The 14353-nt window shown below is 39.8% G+C and overlaps 1 protein-coding gene across 7 annotated transcripts in view; it reads right to left on the bottom strand.

Annotated features, from left to right (window-relative positions):
* Positions 1-14353, bottom strand: part of AFF2 (ALF transcription elongation factor 2) — a 363928-nt gene that overhangs the window by 122579 nt on the left and 226996 nt on the right. For 6 of the 7 annotated variants that reach the window (XR_008974179.1, XM_057424103.1, XM_057424100.1 and 3 more), the window contains exons 5-7: positions 5334-5420; positions 2583-2619; positions 2277-2328 (exon numbers count right to left, since the gene is read on the bottom strand). Coding sequence is in view for 6 of the 7 variants with exons in the window: in XM_057424103.1 (XP_057280086.1) it covers positions 2277-2328; positions 2583-2619; positions 5334-5420 (176 nt within the window). In the remaining variant the exon portion in view is untranslated. The remainder of the gene's footprint in view (positions 1-2276; positions 2329-2582; positions 2620-5333; positions 5421-14353) is intronic. The other variant, XM_057424102.1, reaches the window with a different exon arrangement.

Here is a 14353-nt window from a genome sequence, read left to right as displayed (position 1 = left end):
CCAATGTTAGAAAGAGTAAATCCTTCTTAATACAACTGCAATCTGATAAATACTATATTATTAAAATACACAATGACTGCAGGAGCTGTCAATCTACCAGGGTTTATTTGTACTGCACTATCCAGCTCTACTTGATACCGTTACATCTTTCCTCCCCAGTCTCAGCTTTAATTTCATTATCTCCTCAAGTACTGTAATTCCCAGTGAAAGTGGCAGTGACTGCACACGCAGATCTAAAGAAACAAATTGGCCTTGTAATACCAAGTCTCACAGTGGACTGCCTTCTAACCTCCCAAAGCCCTATGGAAATTCTTAGAAGCTGCCTTAACAATTTTTCTGCAGTAAAAGAGAAAAAGTGATAGTAATGGGTTAGCTGATCTTCATTTGGAAGCTAAAAATAAAAGTAGCTTTATTGCAGCTCTGATCTCTCATGTGTAAAATCTATCACCTACCATAAGAAGGCAGTTCATTGCAGCAGAAATCTGATTGATAGTACTGGAACTTTAGATCAAGCAGCAGAACAGAGAGCAACTGGTTCATAAAATGTACTCAGTGTCTTCAGGTTTTATATCAGGCTTCCTATAGAGAGCTTTGGTCCCATTAAATGCACTATATACCACTGAGCTCTGAAGCACTGTTCTTTTGAAATTCAGCTTATAACTATAAACCATGATTGACATGTCTATTACTGTTGGTTACAAACTATTGAAATATTGTATTTTATGGTATACACACTAAAATATTTTTCACTGTGGAATCCAAACACACTTACTTTAGGAAAAAATAATTTTAAGATGCAATAATTTTATTTTATTTTTTTTTTACTTTTTTTATACTATGGAATGTGCTTGATGTTAGGTTTGGATCGCTCAGATGTGCTGAAACACGAATGCACCCATTCCGTTACCAAGAACAGTGGGTATAGTTGGCTGGATTCTTTAAGAAACAAAAGCCACTACTGAAAATCAAATGGCAGAGGACACAATCTAGTTTGTTACTAAGTTTCACAAATAAATGCTATTCATGCAGATTAATCTACTTATCATTAGCATTCCCAGCCAATTCTCATTTAATCTCAACAAAGTAACATTTCACTTCAAAATCAAATCGTTTGTTTATCCATAATTTTGTAAAGCTTTACTCAACAAACTTTAATTCAATGAGCACTTGCATGACTTCAGTTTATGAGTAAAGAACTGGACCTTCAAAACCTGGTGAGTACATCAATGGATTTGGCACCTAGATCTAGTCTAGTCCTGCATTTCTTTTATAATTATAACAGACAAATCACTGAACTCCAACAAGTCCTTTCCTATACATAAACTTGCACAAAGAATGAACATATTCACATTAATTTTTAAAACCTGTGTAGGTATCTCTGCATTGATTTTACTTCCCATAGAGTAATTTACTTAAAATTGCATCTTTAGTAAATTGAGGGGAACTACTAGAATAATTTTGAAGTAATTTTAAATGAATATATTGTATTTATACAAATGTCAGTTAAGCTAGTGCAGCTCTGTATTCAGTAAAGTGCTTGAACACTAAAAAAAAAAAAGGCAGCTTTGAAATGAAATCAGACCCACACATTTTCATAACCATAAAACCAACAACCTACATTTCAAAGTTATTATTTAATTCTTGTTTGTAAATTACTTTGAGATCCTGGGGTAAAAGGAAAAAAAAACAGTTCAGTCTCAACTCACTGCTACATTATTGCAGCCTTAGCACCAAAGAAAAATGGTAATAACACAATGGAGAATTAGCTCTCACAATTTTCAACTGTCATATTTATAGATCATCTGTGATTTTCAGCTGTTTCAAAGTGTATGAAACTGAAGACCAGCTTTTCAACACCAGCTAGTAGAATCATTCTGTATGATGTTCTACTCTCTCTCACTGTATGAATGTTAAAATTCCTGCATAATCTGTTCGTTGGGTTGCATTTTCTATTGTAAGAGGCTTAGTATCTGATGAGAGAAGCATAAAAGTGATTCAATTTTGGCAAGCTCTACAACTAAAATCAGCATTATTTCTGCTTAATAAACTCATTTTTCAAACATACCTCTGTTAGCTAATGCTTAAAAAGAAGAAACAGTAATAAGCACTGAAAACATAAGACTGGTCTATGGCTAATTTTTAAGGACTACTGAGAAGACCTGAACACCAGGACAAGATTATGAGCAGAGCTAGATTTCAGGTACCTTTGGAGAAATAAGATCATTCTTTATGATAAATTTAAAATGAGATTTAAAGCTGGAAATAATGATACTTACGACTTTTGTGGCACTGACTTAGTTGCAACTTTCCCTGCTGGATCACTCCACTCTGCAAACAAAGGAAATACATTTTCAAATGTCAAAAGATTACTGTAGAATTAAAATGCACCCAAAGCTGTCAGCCCATCTAATTATACTTGGTTTCACAACATGCCACAATGCATAACATGTAATAAAAAATGGAACTGATCTGCTTTAGCACCATAGAAATTAATTTTTTCGCCTTTGTTTTAATGATGTTAAGCAGGAAAAAAAAAAAATTACCCAACCCTGACTGTTAGGACTAAGATGATAAGGACCTACTTTGTACATTGTATCCTGAGGTCAGATGTTGGGAGTCCTACAAAGAAGAACACACAAAATGTCAGCATTAATGAAATACGAGGAAGAAGGTAAGATATATCTTGGCTTGCTAGATTAAGGCCATGGCATTACACAAACAGGGAAGGAGTGGGACAGGGAAGGGATTATGTGATTGTTACAGCAGCTCCAGTGACAAAATTAACTGCGGAGATGGAGCAGCACTGAGGGACCCTTTTCCAGTTCAGACAAGGGCTTGTTTGCAGCAGCTGTAAATGTGCATACCCCGTTCATGGAGACACTGCACAGATGGTCCCAGCCACAGCGGTCCCAGCCATTTAGAGTTTGGTCATGAACGTGGTCATGAGTCATCCATGATGTACAATTCAGACTGCAGCATGAATGCAACTATGCATTTAATTCAGCACCACTGCCTTTCTTTCTGGTCTCACTGCTTGCAAATACAGTAACCTTTTACTGATAGTCACTGCTTTTATTTGGACTGTGAAAAAGGATTTGGTAAAGACGCAGGAAACAGATCTTCACCTGATGGATACTGGTCCAAATCCAGTGAATTCAATGGAAGTACAACAACTTTAAACCGGCAAAGAATCTGGCTTGTAACACTGAGCATGCTAATTCCAAGACTCTTGTTGGCTCACAGCAACTAAGCTGCTTCCTTAATGCCACGGTGTTTTCTGGCTTATTTTTTCTCTAGGCTTTATAGTGCGCAGTGACTGTAATCAGCTTTCCTTCCAAGCAGAGTCTGATCATTTGAAATTAAAGTGTTATTTACAACCTCATCTTACAGCCAGGCACTACTTTGCTGGAAGTGTTAGTTCTGTAGGATGTTAAAGTCATTAAAGCCCTCACTGCACTTCCTCTCAGGGCATTATTAGTTCCTAATATTATACTGTGCTGTCAGTCAGTTCCTTGTGAAGTAAATCACGCCCTAAGAGTAAACATGGCACTTTCAATTTGAATGTCATAGGGACAAATTGTTCTGGTAAGTTCCACCTTTTTATCACGCTTTTTTATATATGTTTCTATTTTTGATAATAGTTGAGATAATAATTGAGAACTTCTAATAGTGTCCATCTCTGGTTTATACGGCTTCACAATCTAGCTACATTACATCTAAGATCTATGATCTGGCTAGGTATAATTGATTTAATGTGATGTTCTGAAGAGACATTTCTGTTGTATTTTTTGAAGTAAAACTAGCAAACTTGGAAACATTTATATGCTTGCCTGTTTCCTGAAATGCGAGCTCAAAAAAAGAAATCTAATTTATGTTTTGCATTGAAGTGATATGGTAAAGAATTGCAGGATCAACATTTAACGTGCCCAGAAATTAACTTTGATGTGGATCTTAAGAGTTCAAAGCAAACTTAATAGAAAGAGAAAATCAAACCAAAACTTTAGCTTCTCTGAATCTACGCTTATTCTGCTGCCAGTGGGGATAGTGACAGGCTGCAGGACTTTGACCAGTTTCTGTAGGGCCCAGCAAAACCAGAATACTAAATGGTGTAAATCAAAAAATTTAACAGCTTCCAGTGGGCAAACCCCTCCACGCTCACTGTATGCACACAGCTCAGATTCCACTTTCCTCTAAACGGGTTCGACTGACTTTGATCCAGTTTGCAATGAAGATTATACTCCTGCATGATTATGACTTCTGATGGTTAATGCTGCAGCAGTTAACTGTGGCAGTGCTAGAGCAGTGACAACCACTCTCCGCTAAAACAAGGCATTTTGGGCACTGGCTTTGTTTTTTTTTTAAGGAGCCACAGATACTAGTAATTTCATATGATTTTCAATTAAGTATAGCAGCTGCATTTCTGGCAGTAGAATATCTGCCTAACAGATAAAATCAGTAAGAGGAAAATCACATTCCAGTTTCTAAAACACAGTATGATTACTTGAACCATAATGTCAAGTAGTACCAGCTTTATAAGCTATTTTCTAAGGGTCTGCCTCTAGAAAGAAACTTGACATAGCTCCACATCAGACTGGGGTAGATTTCCCACCATGGGGAAGTTCTCCCCTTCCCCAAACATCAGCAGCTTGTAGTTGTTCGGTTCCCAGCAAGATATCTCTGGCAGTAACTGGGTATGGGCTTGAACTGTAACAGTGCCACCAGAATCATAGCTAGAAGGCAACAATGGAATTTAGGCTAAAGGCATGTTCAAATCATACAACTAAATGATTCACTGCATGTTAGGTGAACTGCAGGTACTCTCCAGGCTTGTTTGTGCTTTTGACGTGGGAAGTGCCAAGCGTGTGCTTTTAACAAGGCCAACACTGTGGAGTGCATTGCACAGCTTGGTGTGCCTTTGGAGCATGCACACAGATGTCACAGCACTGTTCACATGCAGGAACATTTTAAGTCACCGTAATTTGACCGTACAGCCTAAACCTCATTATGCAATCAATGACTAAGTAGGAAAAATGACCATTTCAGCCACTGCATTGCACAAATAATAATGGAAAAAGCCAAGCAAATAAAATATATTGCACTTGATGTAGAAAGGCTCTTGTAACAACAGGAATAAAGTTCACTTTGCCTCCACTGCAACTCATCAGCTTTAAATAAGCTGTCCTACTAGTAACAACAATCTGATTGGGAATTTCCAACTAAAAATAGTCTTAAGAAATTTTTGAAAATGAAACCAATTACAAAAATAAACTTGCCAGTGAAGAACACTCCACAGCACAGAATGTTAATTGGGTCACTGGTTAACCTACTTGTACCTTGCTTGGGATAGAAAACTTGGTCTGCTCAGCCTTGCCAGGAGTGTGAACAGCAGTAAGAGGAGGAGGCCAGGAATGGGTCATCTCCTAGGGAAGAAACAAACCATGTTTTTGAAAACAATTCAAATACATAAAGAAGAAAAAGAGGAAAAAAAAAAATCATGTATTCTCCACTGGGCATGAAGATGCTACTGCTTAAGGAAGCATCACCACCCATCCTTATCTGGCAGCATTTGACTACCCAACAGGCAGCATTTCCTGGGAACATGGTGAGGACAGGATTTACTCTTCAAAATCATGGCCATCTGTGTCTTCATTAGGTGGCAGCTGGCTCCACCTCTGTGGTCAGCCTGTCAAGCTGCATGAATGAAGCCAACAGGCACAGAATAGGGTTTTACTTGCAAAGGCCAAGCAGAAAGGGGCTTCTCCTCCTGCATTGCACTGGATGCAACTCTATATAGGATTGCATGGTGGCAAAATGCAACCTTATTCGATAGTGCACAGTGGCAAAACAAATCAGAAGCAAGTCTAGAAAAAGCTGGAGTGTTTGCAGCTTGAATGTCTGGTGTAGAAGAGAGTGGTAAGTGTCCTGTGCTTCAAAGCATCTCTTCGTAGCATTGGCCATAAGCACTGTGGTTTGCAATGTCACAGCATCAAAGCACTACTGATTCCATTCTAAAATGAGGGATGGAGAAATAAGGTGATTTGCAAGAGAGTTCCACAGAAAGCCCATACTTAACCAGGAATTCCAGTCTTTGGTGAAGACCTGCCTACCAAACCACCTAAGCAGCACACCTGTTTTCTTTACAGTGGGTTAATTCATCATCTATACACTCATGTTCCAGTGGTCTTCAAAGAAACCCCCTGGGTGCCCATGGCCAGGAAAACAAGCAGAAGAGACAATGCACGCCCAGCTTTTTCATACTGAGGGCTAGAACCACCACCCCACTGAGCTTGGTGGGAGCACACTGGGGCTTAAGTTCAGACCAGGGGGAAAGTCAATAAAATAGAGAAACTGCATAAGTGTTGTTTTAGGCAGAGCTTGTAAATGCCCTTCTAATGAGTATGTTTTATGGTAGATGCTGCTCTATTCTCTCTTATCTTTGTTTTTAATTTAATAAATAGTCAGAGAGGCAGTAATACTTGTCTCTGGCAATTTGTTGTATCTTTGTCTTGGTTGTTTTTCTTTGCCTACAAAGCTCAGAAAGGATTCTTTCTTGAGACAAGGGACACAAAGAGCAAAAGAGGGTCTGACCTAGGATATTTTGCATGGAATGGCCATAATCGTGCTGTTTCCCACTGGTCAAACCAAGGCCAGTTACAACAAAGCTTACAAGCACACAAGTTTCTGTAAGTAACATGAAAACCACTGCAAATCCTCCCCAAATAAAAATATATCATAATATAATAAAGAAAATGTAACTGTTGTCAAAAGGGCAGTGTGGTAGATGCATTTGGACTAAAGACATGTCCTGGGTGGCTACAGCTGGATTCTAATGTATAATTCACTGAAGATACAGCTAGCGAGTTTCAGGTCTCCAGTTGTCCCTCACAAATTATGTGTCATACATGAGGTTAGGAAAGAGAAAGGAAAGCCATGCACCACAGTCCTCAGTCAGCAGGACAGATGGACATGTAAACTTCCCTCAAGCTCTTCTTAGGCACTGGTATTTTATTGAAGCCCACTGAATTTCCACCCTTAGCAATGCTGCTACTGCAGCAAGGTCTTGTGAGCTCCACAAAGGACAGAGTTCAGGAATGATCACTATGGAGAGGAGCCCTCACCTTGTCCTGGTGGAGGCTGGCAGCTCAGCTCCAACTGGACTCTGCTGCTCTGCTTCCACCAACACAGCACACCATAGACACGGCTGCAGTGAATCACAGAATAGTTTGGGTTGAAGGGTCCTTAAAGCTCATCCAGTTCCAACCCCTGCCACGGGCAGGGACACCTTCCACTACAGCAGGTTGCTCCAAGCCCCGTCCAACCTGGCTTTGAACACTGCCAGGGATGGGACAGCCACAGCTCCTCTGGGCACCCTGTGCCAGTGCCTCAGCACCCTCACAGGGAAGAACTTCTGCCTAATATCTAATCTAAATGTCTCTGTCAGTTTAAAACCATTCCCTCTATCCTATCATGACATGCCTTTGTCAAACCGCCCTCTCTGGATTTCTTGTCATCCCCTTTAGGCACTGGAGTGCTATAAGGTCTCCCATGAGTGTTCTCCAGGCTGAACAAGCCCAGCTCTCTCAGCCTGGTTCCATAGGAGAGATGCTCCAGCCCTGAAGCATCTTCATGGCCTCCTCTGGACTCGCTCCAACAGGTCCATGTGCTTCTTGCGTTAGGGGTCCCGGATCCATATGCAGGACTGCGGGGGGGGGGTGGGGGGGGGTCTCACAAGAGCGGAATAGAGGGGGGAATCCCCTCCCTTGACCTGCTGGTTATAGTCCTTTTGATACAACCCAGGATTTGTTTTTGGAAAGCCCAAGGTGCGCTCTCCAGGCTGCAAGTGCACACTGACCGGTCATGTTGAACTTCTCATTGACTAACACCCCTCCTCAGGGCTGCTCTCAATCCATTCTCCACCCAGCCTGTGTTTGTGTTTGAGATTGCCCTGACCCAAAAGGCCACATAGCTACAACAATGTAGCCTAGGGCCAAGTTTTGCCAGTTCCTTGTGCAGATGACCCAGGGATGGGAGGGTGCAGATGCGTCTGCACTCCTGAAAGCCTCTGGGTTTCTGCCTGTGGAGCTCAGGGCCTGTTTACATTGCACAAAGCCCAAACAGTGGCAATGAGGACAAAGAGGCAGCTTGTGAACAGCTTTTCCCTCCCGGTGGGTGAGGCTGCAGCAGCTCAGTGCAATGACGAGAAGTATGCTGTTATATTGCATTGATTGATTGTGCTCTGCACAGAGGAAGGCAGAAAAAGATTTAAGCATCCAGTAAACTTTTCTGTGAGATAATATAATCCAAATCCTACATGACTCTGCCAAATCCTGTGCCACAGAGGTTGCCTTGTGGCAAATTTCGTCATCACAAAACAACGGAAGAGACCCTATCACACAATTAAAAGAGGGACAGGCAGCCTGATTGAAGGCAGAAAAAAAGCTTATTCTAGAACTGCAATTATAGGTTTGACCTCAGTCTCTTCCTGCCCATGCATAAAAGGATGGACGGAGAGCCTACAATTCATGGCAAGGTGATGCCAGCAAATAATTCTGAATATTCACTGTCAACATGCATCTAATGTCCACTGGGTACCAACTTGGTGCGCTCAAGTGTAAGCAAATCTAGTCATCTCCCTGTTCATGAACACCTGAACATAAAACAGCAGGAAAAGGAAAAAATGAGTCTGCTGTTATCTGAGGAAATTCAGTTATAAGGTAAGAAATTCTGACTCCACTGAGGTCAGAGGTAGAAGTCAACTTCAGTGAGGTCAGGACTAGCCAATCCATGTGTTTACAGAGTGACCTTATGAGCACCAAAGTGTATTATAAATGTACAACACAGCTATATTGAATTATTTCACTGTAACTGTCACTGTAATAAAAATTATTGCATGGAAAACTCCAAATAGGATCGCACATGCTAAAAACTTAAGTATTTAAAGCTCAGCATGTAAACAAGCACTGTGCATGGAAGTAGTGAGGAAGTATATAGTTACTTAAAGAAACACACCTAAATCTACCTACAGACAGGTGCTATAGCACTGCTGCCCAAAGAATATGAGTGATTGCAGTGAAAGTTTTGAGTTTACTTGTCTGAAAAATGCACTTCAAAATGCAGGGCCAGCAATGAACCACTCACGCAGAGCACTCCTGAGCTACAGAATGACATGAAGAAATGGCACTGCACTGTTTCCAGTGATGGGTCAAAGCCCCAGCCCCACATCCTGCAGAGATGTGACCATCTGCTTAACTCTCTCCCACTCTGTTCCTTTAGCACATGCACATTACTCTGGAATCAGAAGAAAGCATGTCATTTTTTCAATCATCCACATGACTTCACCATTCTTTGCTATGCCCTGATTTCTTTTGGAGGTACCTCATCTTTAAGTACTTGTTAAGCTCTATTTTGTTTAACTTGTGAAATCTGATATATCTACCTTCCAATATGTTATTACTATAAAGAATGACACAGACACTCTGTGTTGTGTATGCATCCATTTAGATGTATATATAAACATCTTGGTTTGTAAAAACCTGGGAAAGTAGGCAGAGAATTGCAGTCTTTCTTTTTTTTTTTTTTTTTCCCCAGGAAAACTTAAAAAACTTGAATCAATCCAAACTTTGAAGAACTTAGAAATTCCTGGAAGCAACAATAATAAAACTGAGCATATGAAATGTTTTAAAGAGGAATTTAATGGAAACAAAGTAATCCCACAAAATCAAGTTAGGATTTATTTTCACATGGTTTAGACTTAAAATAATTCCAAAATCATGTTAACTGTTGGAACGGGTAGATGACTGCTATGGAAGCATGCATTTTTTTATAGACCTGGAGATTAAATGAGAAAGTAAACCTGTTTTTTGGCTTAAAAGTCACTGTGGTCCTCTGATGTAGTAACATCAAGCATCCTCCTTTCTGAAAATTATTTAAACATTGTTTTAATTGACTCCATGTGCTTTATTTATTAGAGCTAGGCACGCTCTTCTCTTTAGCTAAGTCTGCTTTTTTCAGCTATAAAAGCCCTCAGGTACGTAACTAAGAAGGACACATGCAGATGTGATCTAATGAATCACCCAAAATAAAAATACTCCAAGAAAACCTTTTAAGGGCTGCAGAGGTACAAGACCAAATCATGATTTAAATGGAAGGGGAAGGATTTAAACTTGCAAACTTCTAAGGAAAAGGTCAGAGTGAGAGAACTGAATACAGGGGATATGGGGCAGATGGTAAATAGCTTTACAAAACCAGTCCCTAAATTTAACAGCCACCTTCGACATTTATTTTCTTCATATTTTCATTTTTCCTCATTTCATTCTTGCTCAAAAGAACGCATGCAGTGTTTTTAAATACAGATAAAAGTCCTGAGCCAGGCTCTAAGAGGTCATTATGGAAAAAAGCAGCTAGCCTGTGTACTCTGTGTTCTTACTGAGGCAGCTTCCCTTCTCTTCCTACAGTGCACTCTAAACTGCTTAGCCTGATTTAATTTGAAATCTCTGAAGATATAGGGCTCATGCTACTTCCCTTGGGAGAATTGAGGGGAGACATAAGAACAGTCTTTAATTACAGAAGAGCCACTGCTAAAGGAGAAAATAATCTGTTCTCCAGTTTTATGGTGGATATGAACTTACACTGCAGCCAGAGAGATTCCAGTTAGGCATAAGAAAAAGCTCTCTAATGATAAGGACCATGCAGCATTGAAACTAATTGCTCAGAGAGCTACATCAACTCCATCTTGGAGGAACACACTTAAGAACAGATTAGCACATATCAGTCAGGAATGGTTTAGTCAGAATTGATTCCTGCATTGGGACGGGGTATGCAGTAGATTATGAGCTTTCTAAGACCCTGCTCAGCCCCTTTTCTTGTTTTATAGAATGATAGATCTCTGTTGGACAAACGCTACCCTGACTGCCTCTCTTGTGGACAGCAGATTCACAAAAAGGCAGAACGAGAAAGCAACAATCCCGGTGTTTTTCTTCAGTAGTATTAAAGTCCACAAAGGCAGATGCAGGACTGACACCTTGCCCACATCATTAGAGGGCAGCCACAGGAACAGGAGGAGCAGCCCTGCAGACATTGCTAGCAATAAATGCATTCTGAGGCCACTGCTGCTAGGAACCTTATCCATTGTATTCCCTCTGCTAACTGCCCTTCTCAGTCCTTTCAATTCTTACCTAATCTATTGCTTTAAATTTTCTCCATTTTTTTTGTTACACAGTATGTTAAAGTTGCATTCAGAAAAAACTAATATATGATGAATAGATGTTCTAAGGTTATCACAAACTTGATGTTACAGCTGGTGCTAAGCAACCTACTGCCTTGATGGAATAAAGATAACCAAGTGATTTACCATTTATTAAAGACTCTATTAATGATTTATTAATGTTTTATTAACTATTTATAAATGCAACCTTTAAAAAAGCATGTCTTGTTTCACAGTAACTTTCTGGTTTCTGCATTTATACAAACCTGATCAAACTCTCTCTGTTAGGAAGGCAGCAAGGCATGAGGAGCAGCTGCATTTTATGCGTGTGATGAATACTGAATTAAGAAACATCTCAACCCATTTTATCTTTGGGGAAAAGGCTAAAGAAAGAATGAATATGTAGATATATATTTATACATGTACGCAAATGACACTAAATGAAGACAAAGGCAACAAATCTATGTTTTTTTGTTTTTTTTTTCACTCATATCCCATATGAAGGAATGGGAAATTTGCACAAGCAGTTAAGAATATCCTGACCAGTAATGTGGCCTGCTTTATACTGGGCCAAAGGCTTCCTGGGGAAGTGATTTTGATACATTGTCAGTATTGACACCGACATGATAGATACATTCATGGATATGTATTTGATTATCATGTTTCAGCATCAAAGCGATACTGCAAATTTTCTCTTGTAAAGGGGGAAAAAAACCCCAAACAAAAACCCCTTTACTGATGGTCTCCAAGAGAAAGTCAGTTTTCCTTGTATGAATGCTAAGGCAGGAAAATTTTTTCTCATGTGAATGTTCTAGCAAGGTTATTATGAGTGGCTAGTGCCCAGTACATAGTTTTGGAGGAACAATGTGTCAGCATCTGCAATGATGCCTTTGTCATACTAGAATTTATCTTGCTACTGTACCAAAACCTACTTAGAAAGTCATTTGGAAATACATGGCACACATGCTTCAGCTTACTATTGAAAAACTAGAGCTTATTCTACAAAAAAGTAACCATTCCCCTGGCCATAATCCAAAAACACAGGGTTCACCTTGTGGGTTTTATCAATGAGAACAGGTTCCCTATACTCAAGCAGTGCATGGGATGCATTCCTGATCTTCCTGTGGTAAATTAATATTCCTTTCCCTATTAGCAAGAAGGGAAAGGACAGACAAAAAATACATTAAATGCAAATGAATATAGAAATTATTTTAGAGGCCAACAGCAATTGACTATAAACTTTACAATGTACGGTTTCCTTCCTTATTTTGTTAACATTTGGAAATCCACAAAGAACTTCCCTTTTTCTGTAGAGCTTTTCAACACTCCCTGACTCCCATACACCTCACACTTCTCAATATTTTTTCTCATACTGTAGCTTTCATGACTAATAACACTCATACTCTTTGCTTAGAGCATTTAGAAGACAATGACAAAAACCCAGCAGATCATGATTTATGTACTTGTTACTCTAATCAACCTTGTGTGTGTGAAGAACAACAATGCTCCATTTACCTTAAGAAGGTATCTCAGCTCAAGAGGCTGTTCTAGGGGGAGAGTGATGAAGCAACAGCACATGAACCCACCACTGAATTCCAATTTAACAAGTCTGACACAATCCTAAAAGTAGCCACAGCCTATATAACAGTGTGTCTACACTGTCAAATGATTTATCTCCCTTCTGGGTCCTGGGTCCCCAGGGGTCCACACTGTGCATGTAATAGTTAATTCCCAAGACCCCAGGGTAAAATAGGTTGGATGCTTCTCACCAAGGTGGATCAGGATAATTTTCCTTAGAGTCTATCTCAGGGCGTCCGAGACAAACACATACCGACCAGGAATAATGACACTGAGGTAACTCCTCTTCCAATTCAAGAGAGGCAGCAGGCCTTACTTGCAGAATATTTGGGTTTGTTAAGGATAGGCCATAATGGCTGCATGAAAGGAGAGTATGATCAAAGCTCTGAAGTTTTGCCAAGCACATGTAAGATACTGGGCCATGAAAGGTATTCATATTTCCACGTAACTGTTCCTCTGGAGAGACTTATTGGTGGGTCAGGAACGCGAAACTGCCAGGATGGGTCAGACTCGAGGTCCCGCTCATCTGGGATGCTGGTAGACAGTGGCTGGTGTTGTGTCTTTCACAGAGCAATCATGAGAGTAAAATCCTGATCCTCAATACTTACTAATTCTCAACCATTTTGAGATCCTATCTGTTTAAGACTGCATCCAGAATTGGATATTCAGTTAACACTAGCTAACACCAGTTTTAAGAGTCATAAAAGTTGGTCCATAAATATTCAGGTACTTACAGTCATGTGTACTAAACCAAATTCCACAAAGCTAGGCATCCTTCATCTGTCACTCCTAGACATTAGACTTTTAGGCTAATGACTTTGTTTCCCAATACATAGTACCAGGGTCTTGCTGGGGACAGTATGGCCAACGCAGTACCTCTTGTTCTTGGCAGCTTCTTGTCCCCACTGAGATGCATAGCCATATCCCACTGATTTTATTTATTCAAAACGATACTTGTTGGTAACCATCTCCAGGGATGGCACATCTAATTTTCATGAGGGCCCCAAGAGATAGGAATTATGCACTGAACTGTTAAATGCAACATCAAATCCTGGCAGTCCAACAGTATAATATAAACAAAGGCACAATAAGTAATAAAAAGCTAATTCTTTGAAAAGTTACTAATACCAACATATAATTTCATCTTTGCAATTTAAAAAACATTGGCAACATTTCTCCAAGTAAATAAGCAACTGTGTTTTGAAACTATTCACTGCTGGCACTTGTTTAAGGGAATTTGGTAATTTGTTCCATCCATCCTGAGCTTCACAAGCAAAAAAGCATGTCTTGAATTGCCTGTTTTCTTCTCTGAAACTTAGGGTTCACACCAAGAGGAGAGAAGAACTATAATTTACAGTTACAAAACAAGACTGCACCTACCCTGAGGCACTCCACTGTGCACATTTATACAATACATTACACCATCTCCTTTACATTGCCAGACACAATCATTTCACGCTTTTTTCATACAAAATACAACAGTGAACTATGCAGTCACATGACAAGACCTTACCCATGTAATTTATTGCAAAATGCTTTTAATTTCTGAAGTCACTTATGCCAATGTCATGA

The sequence above is a fragment of the Pezoporus wallicus genome, unplaced genomic scaffold (genome assembly GCF_028554395.1).
Source record: "Pezoporus wallicus isolate ANWC-B61680 ecotype Strahan unplaced genomic scaffold, APGP_CSIRO_Pwel_v1 contig_8075, whole genome shotgun sequence".
Taxonomy (NCBI): Eukaryota; Metazoa; Chordata; class Aves; order Psittaciformes; family Psittacidae; genus Pezoporus; species Pezoporus wallicus.
Note: the sequence above shows the minus strand (reverse complement) of the source record. Positions and strands in the feature narration are given on the sequence as shown.